The 24424-nt window shown below is 40.9% G+C and overlaps 1 protein-coding gene across 8 annotated transcripts in view; it reads right to left on the bottom strand.

Annotated features, from left to right (window-relative positions):
* KDM4C (lysine demethylase 4C) overlaps window positions 1-24424 on the bottom strand; it is a 444842-nt gene that overhangs the window by 49170 nt on the left and 371248 nt on the right. For 7 of the 8 annotated variants that reach the window (XR_004959513.1, XM_036261620.1, XM_036261619.1 and 4 more), the window contains one exon: window positions 2848-3018. Coding sequence is in view for 7 of the 8 variants with exons in the window: in XM_036261620.1 (XP_036117513.1) it covers window positions 2848-3018 (171 nt within the window). In the remaining variant the exon portion in view is untranslated. Of the gene's footprint in view, window positions 1-2648; window positions 2726-2847; window positions 3019-24424 lie in introns of those variants that run through there. The other variant, XM_036261622.1, reaches the window with a different exon arrangement.

Raw genomic sequence — 24424 nt, 5'->3', positions numbered from 1 at the left:
CCATAACTGTATGAACTATTAAATCTCTCATACACACACACATTTTTCAGACATTTATTGTATTAAATCCATATAGACACACCCAAATAGTCTGTTTCTCTAGAGAACTCTGACAGATACATTATTATAAGGGGGAAAAAAAAACCCTACAGAGCCACCAAAGACATCTCACACAGCACCAAGATAACAAAGAGCAAGAAGCCACAGAAGCCAACAAATGGTGACACTACTAGAAACTTCATGAAATTTGAAAACACAACACGATTTAAACCTTCCTACTTGATAAACAAGGCCTGAGACCAGTAACCAGCAACGTCAGCGATGAGATGGGGTGTGGGGAGTATTGAGGGAAGAAGAATTAGATGAATGATAAAAGACCTGCTCACAGATGACTGTATTTTTCCCTGAAGAAATTACCACTCACACAAATTCAGGTACGGCTCCCATCCAATCTATGTTCCTCATGCCACTGCATGAGCTTCCCCTCCCTCCAAGGCCCTGACCACACACACTTGCATACACACACACACACACCCCTCTCGAACCTTGACCAAATATGCTGACTCTATTCAAGCTGAAAAGAATTTGGCTTTTCCATTCCTGTTGACTTCAATGCCATGGTGTTTCTGAACAATCGCATACATTTTGGAGCAGGTGTTGTTCTCACAGCACTCACACCAACTCAGAACCAAACTTGTTTGGTTCCCAGAGAGTGGAGAAGGTGTCAGAGGAAAAACCTGCAGGATCACAGACACTCTTTTCCAATGTACAAGTTAATGACATTCCAGGGAAGTTTCCAGCAGGCCGGCTGTGTACACCGATGATGTGTTGTGGAATTATGCCCCTGAAACCTGGATGATTTTGTTAGCCAGTGTCACCCCAATAAATTCAATAAAAAGGAAAAACCTGGCTGAGTATGTGAAAGCTTGTGAAGTAAAAGCAGAGTTAGGAGTCATGAACTACTAGCATGGACAGAGACCTAACTATTTGCTCAGGTTTGGGGATTAATGCTCAGAAGTCTTTTGTCACCCCCTCATACACTCTCCACCCAAGTTTCCTCTCTTTTGCAAGCCCAGCACTCACAGTTTGTACAAAAGGAGGCTGATTCTAAAGTAAGTGTGTAGCCTAGGCAAGGCTGGCGGAAGCCATAGACCTCGGTCTTCTGTGTAGTTTCAGGCCGTTTGTGGCCTTGAAAATCCCTTCTCCTCTTAGAGGCTAAGAACAGACGCTCTAAGGCCAGACTCTGGGATTGAATACTCTTTCTGATATTTACTAGCTATGTGTGACCTTGGGAAAGTTATTTACCTCTTTGTGCCTCAGTTTCCTCAGAAGCAAAATGTGAAAAGCAGTGGTGACTCGCATGTAAGGTTGTGGAGGGAAATGAGTGCACGCACAGGAGGCTCCTGAAGTCCTGGTACGTGGGCATGTCGGTGCGTGTCAGCCTGACTAACCCTGTGGAGTCTCTTATTCATTCTTCTGGACCCAACGGGTGGTAAGTTGCATCCAGTCCATTCCTAGTACTGATCACACTTTCGGAAAGCACACCCCCCCACACTAGAGCAGGAATCACACCTTCTTTCTCATTATTTTGTTAGCACCTAGTGTGATGCTTGGCACACAGGTACCCAGTGACTGTGGATAGAGTGCTTAACGGGATGACCTACTCTAACAAGGAAAGGTGTTAGCGAAGGGCTGTGTTTATGAATAGTGATGGCAGTGCAGCAGAGTGAAGCTCCAGTTAGAATTCTGCAAAGAAGCACAATTCACCCTTTTGGTGTATGATTATGTCCTTGTTATTTTGTCTGAATCCATTTGCTTTAAAATTTTTTAAATAAGGTCACTTTTGTTTACAAACTTGTGTCTCTTAACAGCATAGAGAAGTGAGCATAACAAAGCTGACTAAATTGATGTTTCTTTGGCCCCAGGAGACCGAAGTTCTAGAAATATTAATGAGCAATCTCATTTGGGCACATTTAATTATCAACTGTACATAACACATAATTATTATTATTAGAGTCTAAGAAACATCTAAGTACAAAGAGCAAAGCATCAACCAACCTAGAACAAGGCAGAAGTTATAAGTACATTACTGAGCTCTGGCTCCCCCAAACGATGGTAACCAGATGACCGCTAGGCTAACCCTGACCCCAGTTATTTGATCAATCTCAGTTTCAAAAATCCTTCTATGGAAAGTGTTCTTCTTGTGAGACATCCTGCTCAAAACAGCTCCTGAGGCACATTCACCTGTTCCTCTGAATAATTCCCCAGGGTTCACTGAGGGGCCAGAGGAAGGAGGAGACAGGAGACAGACAGGTAGACAGAGACACACATGCACACGCACACACACGTGCCATTCCAGACCACCGCTGAGAAACTAGCATACGTCACAGCCATTTTCCTGTGTAATTTTTGTTACTCTCATATGAAACATCCACAGATGCTTCTGTCAGATCACAGATGTCACTGTCAGCTCAGATTAGTAAAAGCCATATCCTTCAGTTACGCACAAAGAAAAAGCAGTTAATAAAGAAATTCAAATATGGAAACTGCAACAGAAAAGAATAGGTGAATTCATATTTTATGTTCTCTAGCCACATACATTTCTCATTTAATTAAAAAAGAATTTGGGAAGATGAGTCTAAATTTACCTGGCTACTATTTAGAATGATGAAGGCTAAGGAACCTCCTAGAAAGCAATATTCTTTGTGGTGGGAAAACAGCACACCTGAATGAAATAGTAAGTGAAATGAGTTACTCCAAAAGTCAAAAGAAAGATTCCTGAAAGGTTCAGCTGCTTTAGTTATATAAAAAGTAAACTGGGAACATGCTCCCCAGGAACAAACTTACCACAATATCCTCAGGGAATGTGTCTCTGCTGAAGGAGCCATCATCAAACATGACCTCATAGAAAGTCTGTGATGTCATGGCGATCACTCTGCAGCTGTAGTACCGAGTGTTCCGATGCTTCGTGATGACGGTCTGCCCCACAGAGATGCCCTTCTCGCCAGCCTTGAACTTCTAAAGAGGGGCAGGGAAAGAAGAAAGAAGAGAAAGGGGAGAAAGAGAAGAGGAAAGGATAGAAAAAAATGTATTTATTTAGAAAACAATCGTTGACTTGGTAATGATATAGTTTTTTTTAATTTTTAACTTTTTATTGGGGAACACTTTCAGACTTAAAAAGTTGCAAGAACTTGAATGATACAAAAACACCCATATACTATTTGGCCTTTTGTTATGTACTGCTATGAACATTTTACTATGTCCTTTTTGCAAATTATGCCTCTATTTTATATATGTGTGTTTTTAAGTACTACACATAAAAGTGTGTATGTGTGTGTGTGTGTGTGTGTGTGTGTGTATTAGCCCATTGCCACCAACCATTTGAGCTTTACTGGGCTTTTATTCCTAGATACATCATTATGTGTTTTCTAAGAAGAGGGATTCTCCTTTACATAACCATAATTATATAACAGTTACAGTTACTAACTTTAGTAAATTTAACACTGACATGATCCTCTACAATGCATATTCCAACTTTGACAACTGAGCTACTAATGATCTTTAGGGCAACCCTGCATGCTGGTCGCCACGCTCAAGTACAGGAGACAATCTAGAATCAGGTACTGCATGCAGTTGCCACATCTCTTAAGCTTCCATTAATCTGGAACATTTCCCCAGTCTTTCTCTTTATGATTGTGATACTTTTGAAGGATATAATTCTCCCTCCCCCTGCCTTTAGAATAGAACATTTATCTGATGTTTCCTCATGACTGGATCCAGGTTGTACATTCCAGGCCAGAACACCACATAGGTGATGCTGTGTTCTTCTCAGGATATCACCTCTGGAGGCACATGATGTTTGTCTGTCTATCAGTGGGGATGTGAATTTTGATCCTAGTCAAAGTACGGTCCAATTTCTCCACTTCATAATTACCCTTTTCCCTTATAACTAATAAGCAATCTGCCTGTGGGAGAATTTTAACACCATGCAAATACCTGTTCCTACACAGTTCTGCTTGGATTTAGCATCTGCTGCTGAGTCCTGCCTGCCTGATCCAACCCTTACTATGATGGTGGTGATGGTGGTGATCTCCCTGCTCCAGCACTCCTTCCCTCCGCATTTACTAGTTGGCACTCGTCATTCCTTCAGCAAGAGGCACCCACTATCCCCACATCCATCTGTCCATCCATTATCAGTATGAACTTAGTCATTCCTGCTCCACAATTGTGTATGATTAATACTAAATTATTTTGGAGCTCAGATTATTCCAGATTTGGACAATAGACAAAGCTTCTTCAAACTGTTTCCTGTGCCTTTTAGACAGGCTTTTTTTTTTTTTTTTTTTTTTTTTAAAGAAGTTTCTTACCTCCTGGCCTAACAAGATGTTGGTATTTCCCTGGGGAATGTGGTTTGTTTTAGAGGAGAGTGATACTAGAGACTATCATGCAGTTGCTTAGGTGTACTTATTACTAATTACTACTGGGGTATCTTTGCTTTCAGAAGACAGAGTGAGGAAATATATGCATGTAAGCACACATGCACAAGCATGCACACACACACATATACATGCATAAATACACGTGTATGTACGTTAGAGATCTTAAGTTCACAGTGAAATCCCTAGTCACCGCCACAGGTTCTTATAACCCCCTACCTGTATTTGTATGTCCCCGTTTCTCCTTGAGAAGCTTGGCTTCAAGAACATGAACCCATTTATTTATTTGATCAGTCTTAAAATATAGCCAGCTACTTTGTCTTCATTTTGAAGAGTAGGAGAGCTGAACTAATACTTTTAAACCATAAAAAATAAAACTAACCCACAAAACAGCTCATTTTATTTTTAAATTAAACATTAAAGACAAAGTTCCATTATCAACTCATGCTGACAACAGCTGGACAGTCACAATGGGCCACAGTGCCCTAAGAACAGTCATGAGTTGTAGATGCCACTCCTCATTTCTTTGTTTGTTTGTTTCTACTCTTCTTTTCCACACATGGCCATAGCCTTCTGGAACACCATGGCTAGGTCTCAAGGTGTACACACCATGCTTTGAAAGCAGAAGACTCAGGATTAAGTAAGGCTTACTCTTGAAAATGCTTGGCAGAGCTTCTGGCTCATAGTAAATACTCCAGAACTGTTAGTTTGTCATATTTTGGAGGTTTTGTTTATTTTGTTTTTCAGGATAAGACTGTTGGATCTAAGGTGGCAAGAGCATACAGTGGAGTAAAGACAGCCTCTTTAATAAATAGTGTTGGGAAAACTGGACAGCTACATTCAAAAGTAATGATCTATCTCATCCATCCCCGCAGGCCCCCTCCACTGAGGTTTGTCAGTCTGAACCGTACTCCTTTCTATGTGTATTGGTCTATTTTGTTCATCAGCTTATTTTGTTCAATATATTCTGCAAATAAGTGAGATTTGTCTTTCTCTGATTGGCTTATTTCGCTTAGCACAATGCTCTCCAGGTCCCTCCATGTCCTCTCAAAGAATAAGAGATCTCTCATTCTTACAGCTGCATAATGTTCCATTGTGTATATGTACCACAGCTTTTTTATCCACTCATTTATTGATGGACACTTGGGCTGTTTCCAGATCTTAGCTATTGTAAATAGTGCTGCTATGAACATAGGGGTACATATATTCTTTCTGATTGGTGCTTCAGGCTTCTTAGGGTATATTCCTAGAAGTGGGATCACTGGGTCAAATGGCATGTGTGAGGTGATACTTCATAGTCATTTTAATTTGCATCTCTCTGATAATTACTGATGTTGAACATTTTTTCATATGTCTCTTGGCCATTTGTATGTCCTCTTTGGAGAGGTATCCCTTTAGAAGGTATCCCTTCTGCCATTTTATATTTATATTTTTATTTATTTTATTTTTTTAAGAAAGAGGTAATTTTAACTCTGGGAAAAGCGAAAGTGTGACCCAAACATCAAGGTTTCCTGAGCCCTGTTCTGAGGGCCGGGTCTCTGCGCCTTTCGTCCTCTTGTCTCTCGGGAGCCACACCACCACTGTCCCTGAGGAGACAAGCGCCTGCCCCGGGGGTAGCCTGCCCGCCTCTGCGCAGGGCACCTGTTGTTGTCAGTGAAGCTGGGCGCCAGGGAAACACTGCACTCTCTCCTCCGTGGGCCCACAGGTGCATCCCGGGTGCCGGGGCTCTGAGCGCCCAGCGGCAGCAAGGCGAAGGCCCTGGGCTGGTCACCCAGGACGTTCCACGTGGCCCCGTTCTCGCAGGAAGCTGTGCTCAGACTGGCTGGCTTCTTTTTCCCAACAGGGCTACCCTCGAAGAGTGTCAGGAAGCCGGGGCGCTCCAGCGGCCTGAGAGGGCCAGTCCACACCTGCTTGGCTTGCGGCTGGTGGACCTGCGTGGCACTGTTAGATCTGCGAAGGTTGTTGGTGGCCCTGGGGGCCCCGGGCCCTGTGGCCTCCAGCGCTTTCCTCTTCAGCTCACTGCTTGTCACTACAGAGATGGAGCGAAAGACAGACTTGGCGGCAGAGGCACTGTTGGGGCATCAGGACACAGGTGGAGGGAGTCCCATCACACTTAGATCCAAGCTTCCAGGCTGCCCTCAGGGAGGCCGAGGGGGACCGCTGATGGCCTGGGAGCCTTTCATGGTGGAGGAGTGGGCCTGGCAGCTCCTCAGCTCCTTGGGGTTTGGCTCAAGGTGGTGGGACCTGCAGCTGCTGACCTGGAAGCCAAAAGGGGTAACGGAGACTGGGGCCTGGGCCCCTCCTCACCTGTGCAGGGCGCTTCTTCACCTGCACAGCCCCCTCCCTGCGCGAGCCTGGCCGGGAGCACAGGGCCTTGCGGGGCCAGAGGGCGACAGGTGCACAGGTCCAACACACAGGGGCCCAGACTGTGGGCCAACGACCTTGTGCCCCCCCCCCCCACGCCCTGTCCAGGCCCCAAGGTCCTTGGTGACAATGAAGCTCTAATTGGGTTCTTTGTGTTCCCTTTGTTGAGTTGTATGAGCACTCTATATATTTTGGAAATTAATCCCCTTATTTGATGGATCCTTGACAATTGTGCTCTCCCATAGAGTGGCTTCCCTTTTCATCTTGATGCTTGTTTCTTTTGCTGTGCAGAAGCTTTTTAGTTTGATGTAGTCCCATGTATTAATTTTTTACTTTGTTTCTCTTGCCTTAGGCATTGTATCAGTGAAAATTCTGCTGTGTATGATGTCTGCAATTTTGTTGACTACATTTTCTTCTAGGATTTTTATGGATTCATGAGTTACATTTAAGTCTTTTATCCATTTTGAGTTTATTCTTGTGTATGGTGTAAGTTGGTGGTCTAGTTTCATTTTTTTGAATGTAGCTGTCCAATTTTCCCAACACTATTTATTAAAGAGGCTGTCTTTACTCCATTGTATGCTCTTGCCACCTTTATCAAATATTAATTGAGCATATTGTCTTGGGTCCATTTCTGGATTCTCCATTCTGTTCCATTGATCTGTCTGCCTGTTCCTGTGCCAGTACCGGGCTGTTTTGATTGCAGTGGCTTTGCAGTATAACCTGTTATCCGGTTTTTCCTTCTTTTTGAGGATTGCTTTAGCTATTTAGGGTCTTTTTTGATTCCATATGAACTTTTGAAGTATTTGTACTAGTTCTGTGAAATAATGTCATTGGTATTTTAATGGGAATTGCACTGAATTTATAGATTGCTTTAGGTAGTATGGACATTTTAATGATGTTAATTCTTCCAATCCATGAACAAGGTATGTGCTTCCACTTTTTTATATGTTTCTCTATTTCCTTTTTCAATGTCCTGTAGTTTTCTGTAAATAGGTCCTTTACTTCTTTTGTTAAGTTTACTCCTAGGTATCTTAATTTTTTTGCCACGATGGTAAATGGGATTAATTTTTTTAGTTTCTCTTTCTGTGAGTTCATTGTTGATGTATAAGAATGCCATTGATTTATTGATGTTAATTTTGTATCCTGCTACTTTGCCAAATTCATTTATTAAGTCTAGTAGATTTTTGATGAAGTCTTTAGGGTTTTCTATGTACAATATCATGTCAATAATGACAGTTCAACTTCCTTCTTTCCAATTTGGATCCCTCCCCCCCTTTTTATCTTCATGTCTAATTGCTGTGGCTAAGACTTCCAGTACTATGTTAAATAAGAGTGGCGAAAGTGGGCATCCCTGTCCTGTTCCTGTTGTTAAGGAAAATGCTTTTAGTTTTTGCCCATTGAGGATGATGTTGGCTGTAGGTTTTTCATATATAGCCTTTATTATGTTGAGATATGATTCCTCTATTCTCATATTACTGAGCATTTTTATCAGAAATGGGTACTCGATTTTGTCTAATGCTTTTTCAGTGTCTTTTTCACATGTATTGATTTGCAAATATTTTACCAGCCTTGCATCCCTGGGATGAATCCCACTTGATCATGGTGAATATTTTTTTTAATGTATTGCTGGATCTGATTTGCTAATATTTTGTTAAGGATTTTGGCGTCTATGGTCCTCAGGGATATTGGCCTGTAGTTTTCTTTCTTTGTGGCGTCTTTATCTGGTTTTGGAATTAGAATTATGCTGGTCTCATAAAACAAGTTTGGAAGTCTTCCTTCTTCCTGAATATCTGGAAATTGTTTGAGGAGAATGAGCGTTAGTTCTTCTTTGAATGTTCAGTAAAACTCCTCCGTGAAGCTGTCTAGGTCTGGGCTTTTGTTTGCTGGGAGAGTCTTGATTACATCTTCAATTTTCTTAGTTATTATTGGTCTGTTTAAGTTACCTAGTTCTTCCCAGTTCAGTTTTGGGAGACTATGTGTTTCTAGAAATTTTTCCATTTTGCTTAGATTGTCGAATTTGTTGCCATATAATTGTCCATAGTATTTGTTAACAATCCTTTGTATTTCTGTGGTGTCAGCTGTTACTTCTCCTATTTCATTTCCGATTTTGTGTATGTGGGTTCTCTCTCTTTGTTTCTTGGTGAGTTTAGCTAAGGATCCATCAATGTTGTTTACCTTTTCAAAGAACTACCTCTTTGTTTCATTGATCTTTAGAATTATTTTTTGGTCTCTATGTCAATTATTTCTGCTCTGATCTTTACTATTTCCTTCCTTCTACTTGCTCTGGGTTTTTCTTTTTGTTTCCTTTCTAGTTCTTTAAGTTCTGAGGTTAGATAGTCAATGAAAAATTTATCTTATGTCTTTATTTTTTTAATCTTTATTGTTGAATATATTACAAATGTTCCTCATTTTTCCCCCATTGACCCCCCTCCTCCCCACTCCTGCCCCCCTCCTGCCTTTCCCCACACTGTTGTCTGTGTCCATTGGTTACACATATATGCATATAAGTTCTTTGGTTTATTTCTTCTCATCCTACAACCCCCCTTCCCTTTGAGGTTTGTCAGTCTAGCAACCAGTCTATTCTTCGTAATCCCTTCATCTTTTTCACCTATTTCCCCAATCCTCCACCCATCTGGCAACCAACAAAATGTTCTCTGTATTTATGAGTATATTTCTGTTCTGCTTGTTCATTTTGTTTGTAGATTCAATTGTCGGTAGATATGTATTCATTGCCATTTAGTTTGCTTATGTTTTTTATCTTTTACTTCAAGAAGACCCTTTACATTTCGTATAATAATGGTTTGGTGGTGATGAACTCCTTTACCTTTTCCTTGTCTGGGAAACTCTTTATATGGCTATTGATTCTAAATGACAGCTTTGCAGGATAGAGTAATCGGGGTTGTAGGCTCTTGCTTTTCCTCACTCTGAATATTTCTTGCCATTCTCTTCTGGCTTGCAAAGTTTCTTTTGAAAAATCAGCTGAAAGTCTTATGGGAACTCCCTTGTAGGTAACTAACTGCTTTTCTCTTGCTGCTTTTAAGAATCTCTCTTTGTCTTGAACATTTTGCATTTTGATGATGAAGTGTTTTGGTGTGAACCTCTTGGGGTTCATCTTATTTGGGACTCTCTGTGCTTCTTGGACTTGTATGTCTGTTTCCTTCACCACGTTAGGGAAGTTTTCTGCCATTATTGTTTCAAATAGATTTTCGATTTCTTGTTCTCTCTCTTCTCCTTCTGGCACCCCCAACATGCGAAAGTTGGCACACCTGAAGTTTTCCCAGAGGCTCTTTACACTCTCCTCATTTTTTTGGATTATTTTTTCTTTTTGCTGTTCTGATTGGGCATTTTTTGCTTCCTTATATTCCAAATCGATGGTTTGCTTCTTGGATTTACCTACTCTACTATTGAATCTGTGTAAATTATTCTTTATTTCAGTTAGTGCCTCCTTCATTTCTGACTGTGCATCCATCATTTCTGACTGGTCCTTTTTTATGCTCTTGAGGCCCTCACTAAGTTCACTGAGGTTCTCACTAAGTTCATTGAGCATTCTTATAAGCAGTATTTTGAACTCAGCATCTGTTCGGTTGCTTATCTCCATTTCGCTTAGTTCTTTTCCTGGAGTTTTGTTCTGTTCTTTCATTTGGGACCTGTTTCTTTGTCTCCTCATTTTGGCTGCCTCCCTGTGTTTGTTTCTATGTATTACTTAACAAGAAGCATGGGGAGCTAAGACCAGATGCTGCTTGTTTGAAAGAATTTAGGAAAACCTGAAGCAGGATCCAAGAAAGGCCAATCCTATGGTAAAGCAACTGGCAACAGCTTGGGTGGGACTGAAAGTTGGGTGGGGCGGGGCCTCAGGGAATCACCAAGATGGGGCAAACAGTGTGAACCAAGTTGCTGGAGTCCCAGATATGGTGGCTGTCTGCTGCCCCAGAGAAGGACTCACCAAAGGAACAAAGGCCTTTGATAGCACGTCTGTCCCTGAGAAAACTCCCTCTCCAGCTCTCGCTTCAATGCCAAATAGCTCAGTTCTTCCCTGTGTGTCTCTGGTGTCCCTCGAGCTGCCTCCCCTCCAAGTTTAGAGGAAGAGAGTTTGAAAAATCCATGCACAGGCCTTTTAAGAGAAGCTGCCTGAGGCTCCAGCCGCCTCAGCCTACCTAAGCCTCAGTTCCTGATTTTTCCAGCCAGAAGTTATGGGGACTTCTCTGCCTGGCACTGGAACCTTGAGCAGGGCTCCTGCTGTGGGACGGAGATTCCTCAGTCCTCAGAGAGGACCTTTCCAGCCAAGGTATCCTCCCAATTTTTATCTACTACACATGGGTGTGGGACCAGCCCGTTGTGCCTCCGCCCCTCCTACCATTCTTGATGCAACTTCTTTAATTTTGTAGTTGTAGAACTTCCATTCAGCTTGATTTCAGGCAGCTTTGAATGATGGTTGTTCTGTAGTTTAGTTGTAACTTTGATGTGGTTGTGGGTGGTCATGATCCCGGGTTTACCTATGCTTCCATCTTGACCAGAAGTCTAGAAATTTATCTTATTTCTTGAGGTAGGCCTGTAGTGCTATGAACTTCCCTCTCAGGACTGCTTTCCCTGCATCCCATATATTTTGTTTTGTTATGTGTTCATTTTCCTTGGTTTCCAAAAATTTTGTAATTTCTTCCTTGATCTCCATGGTAACCCATTCATTGTTTAATAACATGCTATTTAGCCTCCATGTGTTCAAATGTCCTTACATGTTCTTCCTACACTTGATTTCTAGTTTCATGCCATTGTGATCTGAGAAGATGCTTGATATGATTTCAATCTTCTTGAACTTGTAGAGACTTAGTTTGTGTCCTAACATGTGGTCTAACTTTGAGAATGTCTCATGTACCCTTGAGAAGAATGTGAATTGTGCAGTTTTGGGGTGTAATTCTCTGTAGATATCTATTAAATCCATTTGGTCTAGTGCTTCATATAGAGTCTCTGTTTCCTCTGTTCATTTTTTGTCTAGAGGATCTATCCAGTGATGTCAGCGAGGTGTTGAAGTCCCCTGCTATGATTATATTGCTGTCAGTTTCTCCTCTGAAGTCCTCCAGAAGTTTTTAAATATATTCTGGTGTTCCTATATGGGGTGCATGCATATATGTTTACCAAGGTTATATCTTCCTGTTGGATAGATCCTTTTAATATTATGTAGTGACTTTCTTTGTCTCTAGTTATGGCCTTCATTTTGAAATCTATTTTATCAGATATGAGTATTGCTACCCCAGGGTTTTTTTGCTTTCCGTTTGCTCTGACAATTTTTTTCCATCCCTTCACTTTCAACCTATATGAGTCTTTTGTTGTGAGGTGGGTCTCTTGTAAACAACTTATATATGGGTCATGTTTTCTCATCCAATCAGCTACTGTGTGTCTTTTGATCAGAGCATTCAATTCATTTACATTTAAGATTATTACTGATATGTAGTTATTTATTTCCATTTTTGTTTAGCGTTGTCATGTTTTTTCTTCCTATTTCTTCTACTAATTACAGCAGTCCTTTGAACATTTCTTGCAGTGTTGGTTTGTGTATGGGAAGCTCTTTATTTCCTCTTCTATTTTGAATGCTAGCCTTGCTGGATAGAGTAGTCTTGAATTCAAATCCTTATTTTTCATTACCTTGATTACTTCATGCCATTCCCTTCTGGTCTTAGTGTTTCTGTTGAGGAGTCAGCTGATGTCTTTATGGGGGTTCCTTTGTAGGTAACCAGTTGCTTATCTCTTGCTGTCTTTAGGATTCTCTCTTTGTCTTTAATTTTTGGCATTTTAATTACTATGTGTCTTGGTGTGGGGCTGTTTGGGTTCTTCTTACTCAGGGCTCTCTGTGCTTCTTGAACTTGAATGCCTTCTTTCTTCACCAAGTTAGGGAAGTTTTCTGTCACTATTTCTTCAAATATATTCTCTAACTCTTGCTCATTTTCTTATTCTTCTGGAACTGCTATGATGCGATGTTGTTACATTTCCAGTTGTCCCACGGTTCTCTTTAGCTGTCTTCCTGTTTTTTAATTGTTTTTTTCTTTTTGATTTTCTAATTGTGTTTTATTTCTACCTTGTCTTCTAATTCACTGATTAGAATTAGGATGAGGATTTCTAGTCCTCAGCTTCCATTACTCTGCTGGTTATTCCTTCCAATGTGTTCTTTATTTTTGCTATGTCATTCTTCATTGCCAATTGGTTGGTTTTCAATGTTTCTATATTACTCATGGTGCTGAGCTCTTTACTAATCCTGTTGAGCTTCCTCATTATCATAGCTCTGAACTCCACCTCTGACAACTTGCTTAACTACATTTCATTTATCTCATCTTCAGTAGAATTTTCTTGTTCTTTCATTTGGGATTTGTTTCTTTGTTTCACCATTCTGGCTGACTCAATGGGTTTTGGAGCCTGCCAAATTTTCCCTGTAGGTGTTGGTGTTCCGCTGATTGTGGCTTCCTCTACTGCGTTTGGATGAGTGTGGGAGGACCCATGTTAAACACCACTGTAAGTCTTACTTTCCTGGGTAGATTTGTAGGCCAAGGAAAGGTTCAGTTATCCTCTAGCTTTTGCCTGCAGGTATTCTCAGTTACTTGATGAGCCTTGGGTTGTAGCCCTCAACTGAATGAAAAAATCCCTGAGATGTTCAAGGTAAGGGGAAATCCAGAGAGTGGGGCAGATGCTGGCTGTTAATGAACCTCAATTTGCACTTCTCTGGTGTTATCTTTCTGAGGTAGGGGCTATTGCTTCTCCCCAGGGCTCTGGAAAGGGGCTATCTGAGTAAGATGGCTACTGTTCTGTGAGGAAGTGATTCAGCACAAAACTCTCATTGCCATCTCACTTCTCCAAGCTCCCGAGACTCCACACAGTTTCAGTCCAGCCCGCCTTCCCTCTGCCAGAGCGCAAGGTGAGTGGCTGTGCCTAATTTAGTGCTCTGTCCTGGCCCTCTACGCTGTGGAGCTGGCTTGGGATTTTAACCCCAATGGAGCTGCTCACAGCTAAAATATCTGCTGTCTGAGGGCTCTCAGCCCAGCCTCTAGAACCTTCACAGTTCCTACCAGACTTGATTCAGTGTCCTTTTTCCTGTTCCTGGTTACATGGGTCCTTTCCAGCTGCTCTTCTGTTGCTTTTTCCTGATGATTTGTCTTTATTTTAATTATAATTCCAGCCCTGGCCGGTTTGGCTCAGCGGTTAGAGCGTCGGCCTGCGGTCCGGCGAGACCCGGGTTCGGTTCCCGCTAAGGGCACGTACTTCGGTTGCAGTTTGTCCCCGGCCCTGGTTGGTCGTGCGGGTGGCAGCCACTCGATGTGTCCCTTCACGTCGATGTTTCTCTCTCTCCCTTCCTCTCTCTCCCTCCCACTCTATCTGTACAAAAAATGGAAAAATGTCCTCGGGTGAGGATAAAAAAAAATAAAAATTAAAATTAAAAAAAAATAATAATAATTATAATTCCAGTTTGGTCCTGGGAGATGGTCTTTGTAGCTTCCATTCACCCTGCCGCCATTATGGAATCTCTCCAAATGTGTTTTAAGACCAGGTTTTTAACATATCTGAAGGGACAGCTCATAAAGAATCTCTTCCCACACATGGGCCTCTAAATCCCCACAAACACCATCCTGTCAACATTTTCCTAAGCAGGAACATCCCTTGAGTCTAGGCAGAGGACTGAGGAGGAGGTGCCCACATGGCGCCTCTTTGGCCTCTTCAATGTGCTTCCACCAGTAGTCAGAATCTTATGCAGAAGTCTGTTCTCAAGACTGGGTCCCTTTCTCTCCCCAACTCCATATCTCATCCATTGACCTAATTCACTTGATGCCACAACCCCTGGCCCACTAGAGAGTCCCTGAGTCAAGCACTGGGGAAGGTCCAGGCTCTTTGATAAACTGGCCCTGGAATGCACAGTCTCTAAATCACTAAAACGTGATTCCTGTTCCCTAGAATAGGCCCACACAGGTATGTGGCATGAAGTCAACTTATAGGTGGCATGACAGAAGTCTAATGTGACATATTCTAGCATATCATCTACACCATGACTTCATATTCATGGGCAGAATTAGGGGAGGAAAGAAATGAAGCACTGAGTGATGGGCATGAGCAAAGGCCCAGAAGCCAGAAACAGCCTGTTCTGTTCTAGGAACTGCAAGAGGGCCTGTGCTATGTGGGAGAGGAGAGGAGGGGGTACAGAGGAGGACAGTTCTTATGCCATCCTAACAAATCTGGACATCATCCTGCATCCCTAAGGAAGCCACTGAGAGGTTTGGGTGCAGAATCAAAATGATCCACATCTGTATGGCTATAGGTGGAGAAGGGGAGGGCAGAACTTACTGCAATAGGCTGGGGAGGAGACAAGGGCCTAGAGTAAGGAAGGAAGGACAGAGAGGTTCAGGATTTGGATAAGGGGCAACCCGAAAAACATGTTCTTAAGGGTCTGCGTACTGTAGTAGGCTTGGCCATCTGGTTTCTCACATGCCTAACAAAATAAAAGGATATTATCTTCCTTGAAATCATTCCCCAGTGACAGGTGGGTTGGTTGAGAAATTTTTCTGTGTCTTTAGGTATAGTTAGGTGTGTAAAGATTTTATCAAAGAATATGAGTAAGAGTTCTGTACTGATTTGAATGTACTATGCTTAAGGTAGAAGCCTTTAACAGATATGCCACAATAATTACCTAGTTTCCTAGTTCATTTCTCTACCCAGCCCTTTTAAATTTATCTAACCCTTCAAAGTAAGAGAACAATATAGATGTAATAATAAATATGAGTGAAGGCACCATCTGCAGAGTCATTTAACTTCAAAACTGGGCCATGACTGCTATTTAGATTGAAGTTACAACTAATCCTAGGAGGCAACCTGTGTGGATACACAGTGACCTTGAGCAGAACCTGAATTAGGGACAAACAAGGCTTCATCCTGACAGCTCTGTTTTGCAGATGTTGTCTCTTTCTGTCAAACTGACTTCAAAACACTCATGGTTAGAACTGCAAACACTGCATTTCAGTATGATACTAATTTCTTTGTATCTATGTTAACATTGAATTTACCATTTTAAGGAGACAGGGTGGTTTGGATTTGAATTCTAAGCTCTGCTTCTTACTAGCTATGTGATCTTGGGGATGTTACCTAACCTTTCTCAGCCTCTGTTTGTTCATCTGCAGAAGGGGTAATATTTACTTGGAAGGGCTGCTATAAAATAGGATGAAGCATATAAAATACCTAGACTCATGGGCAGCTTGTTCTCAGAAAACATCAACTAGCTTCATTTAAGGAAATGAAGGACATACCAGAGACCCGACTAATAAACCGCTCCTCCCTCTTATACTCAGGAATTGGTGTGTATGACTGCACAACACCCTGATTTCACATGACAAGGCTCAATCCAGCCCCAAATCATCACTGTTCTGCTCTTTACCTCATCCACTCCTGACTCTAACTCTTGTCATAGTACATAGCTATGGTCCTTAGGAAGACAGGCATAATGTGATCTCCTCCCCACCACTGCTAAGGCTCCCAAACTTTTCTTTATATCTCACTCAAAGTCCTGGCCAAATGTCACTTTCATGTACTGTCCTTCCTACATGGGACAGTGCTAGGACATATTTTTTTTATTCTGCAGTTATGTACAACACTGTTGCTGAATAATGAATTAATGAATGAATGAACAAAAAATGAATGAATGAACTATGAGGATAGACACAAACATACTTTCAAAATGTGAGAGAATTCATTTGATTCATTCATTATTTAGAAAATGGCAAACAAAAACAAAGGGGAGTTTTAGAAAGATGTTCTTCTTTCTTGGGGTGAGGAGGCATGTATGTGGGTAGGCGAAAGGAATAAAGAAGGTTTATGGTGAAATTCACTGGGTGTGGAAAATGGAAGCAGCCAGTCAAGGGAAAGAAAAGTGATACAAACTTGACAGAGAAAAAGTTCACTCCAGACCACAACCATTTTCTTCCACTTAGGACATGAAATTTATGGAAATTGATTGGTTGGAAAGATGACTAACACGGAGATGAAATATACAGCTTTCATGTAAATAAATATTTTCATAAGCTTCAAGCATGACCATTTCATGGGAAGTACTAAGAAAAACAGATTTTTTTCATAATGTTATTTTGATAGGATTTCTGGTTTATTTTTGCAAGAAAAATTTATTGATAAGCATACCCTATAACTTATTATATATCCACAAAAATACTTCCTGTCAATAAAGCTTAAGAATCTATTGATGTTAAGGATGTCATTTCTGATCAAAGAAGAGAGACGTTATGCAAGGAGGCTCCATCAGGTGAATGAAATGGCTATGGTATTTTGAAGATCAGTAAGCAGGCTAAGGCTGTGAAAGTCAAAATTTATTTTAACATATACTAAGCAGAAATGAACAGTGTTGTTGTGTGTGTGTGTTTTTAACACAACTTATTTTTTTTATCCTCACCCGAGGACATTTTTCCACTTTTGTTCAGATAGAGTGGGAGGGAGAGAAAGGAAGAGAGAGAGAGAAGCATCGACATGAAAGAGACACATCAAGTGGCTGCCTCCTGGGCGGGGACAAATTGCAACCAAGGTACATGTCCTTGACTGGAATCTAACCCGCGACTCATGCTCGAACGGCTAAGCCAAATCGGACAGGGCAACACAACTTATTTTAAAGAAAAACTAAAATCAGTTTGAGATGCTAGGGATGTAAAAAAAATGTTCTTTGTTCTAGAAATTCCACAAAAGCATCAAAGACTTCCTGGGAAACCATAACACATCTAGAGTTCCAACACATGTCCATATACATCAGAATTAAAATCTCCCCAATAACTCTGTGAGATAGTTGTTATTTAAATCCAAGTGACTTTTCCAAGGTCTCAGAGCTGGTGAGAGGTTGAAGTGGGCCCAGAAACAAGTGTTCTCCCATTTTGACTGCCTTGGAATAATCAATCAAGAGAATAAATGTAGAAAAAAATCCGAGGAGAAAGAAAACCAACCAGGAAATGAGACTGATGGAATTCAAGCAGTTGCCTAAAGAACTTACATTTTCTTTCTTTTTTTAAAATTCTCACCCAAGGATATTTTAAAATTTATCTTCAGACAGAGTGGGAGGGAGAGGGAGAGAGAGAGAGAGAAACATGGATGTGAGAGAGACACATCTATTGGCTGCCACCCCCACGAACCCAACCGGGGCCAGGGACAAACCGCAACCAAGGCATGTGCCCTTGGTCGGAATCTAACCTGGGGCTCCTTGGTCTGCAGGCCAACACTCTAACCGCTGAGCCAAATAAGCCAGGGCTGTCCTTTTTAAACTGTGATTTATTGAGTACCTACCTCCTCTGTTCTACAGATCTTTTGAGGAACTTATAAAACTTCATTTAATCTCCCCAACAACGTCACTGAAATAGCAACTGATCTGGAGCCTATCTGGTGATGAAAAATGCAGAAATAATTACATATGATCTCTGTTTTCATATATGCATACACGACATGCACACATACTGCAGTAACTTGCATAAATGTCCACCAATCATCACTCCACCCTTTTCCCATACCCTTTGCAATGTGACTTCACAGACTCTCGCATCAAAAGCTTAAGTCTATTTCCCCACTCTTTGATCTGAGCTAGCCTTGTGGCTTCTCTAGCTTTGACCAAAAGAATACAGCAGAATTAATGGTATGCCAATTCACAGCATTTTGTTCAAGAGGTTTTGTACACTTCTTCTGTCTCTTCAGGGGCCCTAGACTCTGTTATGTGAATAAACTCAAGTTACTCTGCTGGCATATGAGAGATCAGGATACTGACCAGAGCTGAGGCCCTAGACTTGCAGGAGAATCCAGCCAAGAAAAGATTAACTGTTCTGCAGCTGACCACAGATGAATGAGCCAACCAGTCTGGAACAGAAGAACCACCCAGCTGAGCCCACCTTAAACTGGTGGCCTACAGAATCACCAACTAAAGAGTTGTCATTGCCCTGGCCAGTTTGGTTCAGTAGTTAGAGCGTCGGCCTGTGGTCCAGAGAGACCCAGGCTTGGTTCCCACTAAAGGCATGCACCTCGGTTGCAGTTTGTCCCCGACCCAGTTTGGGTCTTGTGGGTGGCAACCATTCGATGTGTCTCTCTCACATCGATGTTTGTTTCTTTCTCTCTCTCTCTTTCTTTCTCTCTTTCTTTCTTCCTTCCTTCCTTCCTTCCTTTCTTCTTTCTTTCTTCCTTTTTTCTTTCTTTCTTTCTCTCTTTCTTTCTTTCTCCCTCTTTCTTTCTTTCTCCCTCTTTCTTTCTCCCTCTTTCTTTCTCCCTCTTTCTTTCTCCCTCTCCCTCTCCCTCTCCCTCTTTCCCACTCACTCTATTTGAACCAAAAATAGAAAAATGTCCTCGGGTGAGGATAAAAACAAAAAAAGAGTTGTCATTGTTTTTTTTTTTAGTTTATTTATTTTTTTAAATTGATTTTAGAGAGAGGAAGGGAGAGAGAGATAGAAACATCGATGAGAGAGAACATCTATCGGCCTCCTCCTGCATGTCCCCCACTGGGGATTTGGCCCATAACCTGGGCACGTAATCAAACCAGCAACCTCTTGGTGCATGGGTCAATGCTCAACCACTGAGCCACACCGACTGGGCAAAAGTTGTCATTGTTTTAAGCCATTAAGTGTTGTGATGGTTTGTCACACACAGATAATATATAAAATAAATACTAAGAAGAAATATACTAAACTGTGAACAATGTATAATTCTAGGTAATGGAACTGTATTTATTGGCTTCTTCATGTACTTTTATATACTTTCCATTATGTATTTCTTTAATAATTATTGAAAACAAGAAATTTAATAAAATACAAGAGTCCTTGCAAGTTTCTAATTCTTCAAATGGCAACCAATCCACAGTTAGATCTACTTACCTGAGATGCTAAAAAAAAAGCTGAAGCCAAATTACTTAGTAAGAAAAGATGGTCTTCAACATTTATCTTCCAGTTTAGTACATATTATAAAAAGAACTTGAGGAAATGAACACTTTGTAAAGTGGAATGATATACAAATTTAATTATAAAATTTCATCTACCTTGTAGCTCATATTTAGTCTAAATGCGATGTAACAAAAAAACAGGCACTTTCATTTTGTTCTTAATAATCATTACTCATTCCTAAAACATGCTGTTTCAATCAAAATGAATAGATTTTATTCTCAGGTTTGGGGCTGTACTCATTTAAAAACAACAACAACAACAACAACAACAAGAAACCCTCATCGAGTCTGTTTGAGACTCATTACTACCTCTACCTGTTCTTCCCATCAAACTAAGCCACCTTTAAAGGGCAACACCAATAATAAAATCTAACTTTATTATTTAGATGTAAAAGAGTTTTCTCTCCACTGATACCATGTTGACTTCAACCGGGGTGGGTTTAAAAATTAAATAGGCCCTTATTACAAGGCTCTCTAACTTTTCTAAGGCTCTAACCAATGTTGAAATAAATTTCCACACTTCAGAGAAAAGATGGCTGATCATTAGTAATTACAACCTGAGTAGGGAGAAAAAGATGTTCCTAATATGTGCACTGGTTCATGAAAGGTATGCTAACATCCAACAGGCTGACTCCAAAATATTTAAATCCAGTGTTAACAAAATAGGATGAAAAAAATCATCATTCCTTACCTGACAAGTACTTTGCAGCTGTAAACTGGGAGCCAGAGCCAAGAACGGGCTGACAAACAATGCAAAGAGGAAAAGCACTGCAGGGATGGGCAAGTGGCACTTAAATAAGCAGTTCCTGAGGGCTTCTTACAAGCAAGGCACATTGCTAGGTGCTAAGGATTAAAATAAAAGAATGAAAGAGTCCTGTCTCTCAAATAGCTCACAGGCAGAAGAGACATGCTGACCATAGTGTAGGTATTAAGAGCACCCACGCAGGAGGAGGAAGGGACCCTCCAACTTCACCACGGGGAACATCTATCTGAACCAGGAGTGAAAGAGCCAGGAAGCCCACAGGCACACACACGAAGGCCATCTGAGAGCAGAGTGCTTGATTACCTTGTGAGCCTGTGAACCCCTGCTCAGACTGATGTTTGTCAAAGCATAAAATAAAGCACACGAGATTAGGAAAGAAACAAATCATATTGAAATAATATTGAAAAAAAATTTGTGGTATAATATCTATGTTTCTAGTAATAATGTATTAAACACTAATAACTAGTAACTGGTTACTACTAAGGACAGTCACAGAAACTGCTAGTGCCATCATTGCCTATACTCAAAACTGACAGGGTAGTTCAATTCTAGCTAGAATTAAGTAAAAGAATTGTATTGTTTTTTTCTCATGCCCTAAAAGACAAAAATTTTTAATACTAAAGTATAAAAAAGATTTTATCATCTGGAATATTCATAAGTGCTGCAGTCGACCTTTTAACAACATCCTTATAAAAATCTCAACAATGTTATCTATATAACAGTGCCTGTATGTACTGTCCATTAAAGGACACAGTGGTAAAATAAAACTCAAAGAAGACACCTCTGTGATGTGTTAATTTATAGAAGCCAAAATGGGTAATTTGGGGGTGACCTAAACTGACACAGGAATCTAAAAAGTTCTGAAAATGGAATATGCATTATATTCTCAAATATCATTTCTCCCCAGTGAGTTGGACAGAGCAGAGGGCAGTTAGTTCAATATGACCTCTAAAGAAAGGGCTCAGATGGAAAGAGTCCTGTGTGGCAGAGGAAGGAAGATTCCTATGCTTTGGCAAGATGAATCTTTTCTTATTCAAGACCTGGCGAGGCTGATCTGTGTTCATGCCCGCAGGGAGGGTCACCAACACCTGCCAAGATGTGCCATGGGCAGAGATGTCATCGTGGGAAATCCATGACTGGGCTATCCATCTATATAATGTTACTAAAGGGTATAAATCCAAATGGAACAGTGCACTCAGAGCTCACAGAGCCAGCAAGGCAAGAAGGCTGAAGAAACAAAGCCAAGTAACGTATCCTATAAACGGACAAAAAGGCACATTTCCATTTACAGCCAATGACCCTTTCACCTACTACACTTTATTATTTCTCCCTAATTTTTATAAATTAATAACCTGTGAGATATTGTTGTAGTTTGTCAAGTATCCATCTTATAAAAGTTCCTAGAGGGATTTGAGTAAATAAATTAATACAAACTCTTCTTTTACCAAAGTAATGCAGCAGAAGTCACACATCTAAACCTGCCCTGTGATAATGAAAGCTTTCTTCATAAAATTACAAGAACCTGGTAAAAATCATCTACCCAGAGAAACCTAAAGCCCTGGGGCTTCATGAAGGAATAATTGCTCTTACAGACAAATGTACATGCACACTCATAAAAATGTCATAAGTATTTAATTTTCTATATGTCTGTTTGTTCACGTGTACTTTTATTTCTCATGGGTTTTTAAGTACAAATATATAATACAGTGGGAAATAGCGGTAAGCAGTTTCCCAGACGGCTTAAGGTCTTATTCACTTTAATGTGTATAGAAGTATTACTAAGAGGCTGCAGAAGATACTGAGAAAGAAAAAATAATAATTCTTTTCCATCAGAGTCATGAGCTCACTTCAGAGGAAGTGGACTTGTTTGGGAGGGAAGTGAAGAGGAGTAGAATGGGAGGACCATCTTGAGATACTTCACTGTACTAATGTAGGAAACTCTCAGCAAGTAAGCGCCTCCTGCTTTCTATTGAAGAGTTAGCAATCCGCTGCCTAAAAAGCATAGAGGAAAGCTCACATCAGGCAGACTGGTGGAGCTGGAGGGACATGGCAGTGTCCTACTGCTAAGATGGAACCTGACGTGTGCGCCACCAAAGTCACGTTCAATCTCGTTAGTTGTTAGAGAGCAGGCGAGTCCCCGGACGCCTGCCCCCAGAAGCTCTGTCTTAGCTTTCATATTTCAGGAGCTCTCGGGTTTCTTGTGAAGCAACAGTAAAACTTGGGGAGAACTGCAGCACCAACAAAATCTCATCATTCATACTAAACTCTGTGTATGTGTAGAAATTAACAACCTAGAGAGAGATTCTAAAATTTATGTGAAAATGCAAAGGCCCTAAAGTACTCAAAGCAATCTTGAAAAAAGAAAAAATGTTGAAGAAATTACAATTTGGGGGAAATGAGAAGGAAAAGCATTTGTTCAGTTATAAGATAATATAACAATTTTGTTTAATTATCTTGGATGAGACATTTTCAATAGGAGAAGCAAGGGACATAGGGTATTACTGTATGGTACTCTTGCAATAATGATTTTTGAATCGAAATTACATTGTGTGAATGGGATAAAAATAGCTAAAATAGATGCAGATATTTTTTTAAGAAAGGGAACCCAAAGCAAAACAGACTAATTAAATGGTTTAAGTTTTTTTTTTCTGTGCCACCAAGAAGGAAACCATGTGAGCTAATCCAACCCATAGTCTCAGGTTGGGAAAATGACTGCCAAAACAGCACCGTCTACATGAAATGCCCTGTGTTCTAGCTCCAGTGACCTGGAAATTCTGTAGCTCTGGATGACTGCTGAGCCTCTCTGAAGTGCCATCTCATCATCTATAATACGAATACAATCATAATACCTCCACAGAAGGTTACTGTGAGGCCCAAGTGATATAAGGTACTATGCATGAAAATGTATAGTAAATTATAAAGGCACTATACAAATATTAGCTATTACTATTATTTTTATCTACTTTATCTACATTGATACACTGCTATCAACAAAGGAGGATGGTCACCTTGAAATGGAGAGAAAATTAGGGTGCAACAGGCCTTTGTGGATCTATAAAGACACATTACTTAGAGAGAGAGAGAGAGAGAGAGAGAGAAAGAGAGAGAGAGAGAAGAAAGAAACTTTAAGCAAGCACAAGCTTCCTAGCTTCCTTTCAAAACTGAGAACTAGCCAAAGGAACAGTGGAAGCCAAAGGCTTTCTACTGCCATCACAATAGCAGCAGCAGGAGTGCAAATTCAGCCTAGACAGCTCATCGTGTTAACCCAAAGGGATAAAGCCACAAAGTCTTTGAAGTCCATTATTTATCAAGCAAGCTAATCTAGTGTAATTAAATGCATGTATGTGCCTAGCACTGTGCTTGAAAGAGAGGTGTACAGGCTTCCTGTGGAGGCAGGGAAGGAAGGAAAAGAACTGAGAGGCCCTGTGGCTATCACCCCCTCCTTCCTGGTTTCGTGCCTATAGCCCCATCCTCTCAGATATCACCAAAGTTCACTTCTGTGGTCCCTATAACCTCAGTAAAAGCCACTTCTCAGACTCTAGTAAGGACACTGTTTTTTACTCCAAATATGTGATAAAGAAATGTAATAACAGATTTTAAAGTACTCTAATGAGCAAAATAAATTGATGAACAAAACAGAACCAGAGGTATGGATACATGGAACTGCCTGGCAGATGTCAGAGGGGAGGGGGCGGGTGGACTGAATGAAAGCACGTGAAGGGATTAGCCAAAGAACATTATACACATAACCCACAGACACAGACAACAGTGTGGTGATGGCCAGAGGGATGGTGGGGCAGGGGGCTAGGTAGTGGTGGGCAAAACGGGTGGGGGAATGGAGGACATGTATAATAGTGTCAACAAGAAAAAAATCAAAATAAAGTGGTTGCATACAAGGGTTTTCAAATTCTGATTTTTCTTCTAATTCCT

This window comes from Molossus molossus, unplaced genomic scaffold (assembly GCF_014108415.1).
Source record: "Molossus molossus isolate mMolMol1 unplaced genomic scaffold, mMolMol1.p scaffold_m16_p_14, whole genome shotgun sequence".
Lineage (NCBI taxonomy): Eukaryota > Metazoa > Chordata > Mammalia > Chiroptera > Molossidae > Molossus > Molossus molossus.
Note: the sequence above shows the minus strand (reverse complement) of the source record. Positions and strands in the feature narration are given on the sequence as shown.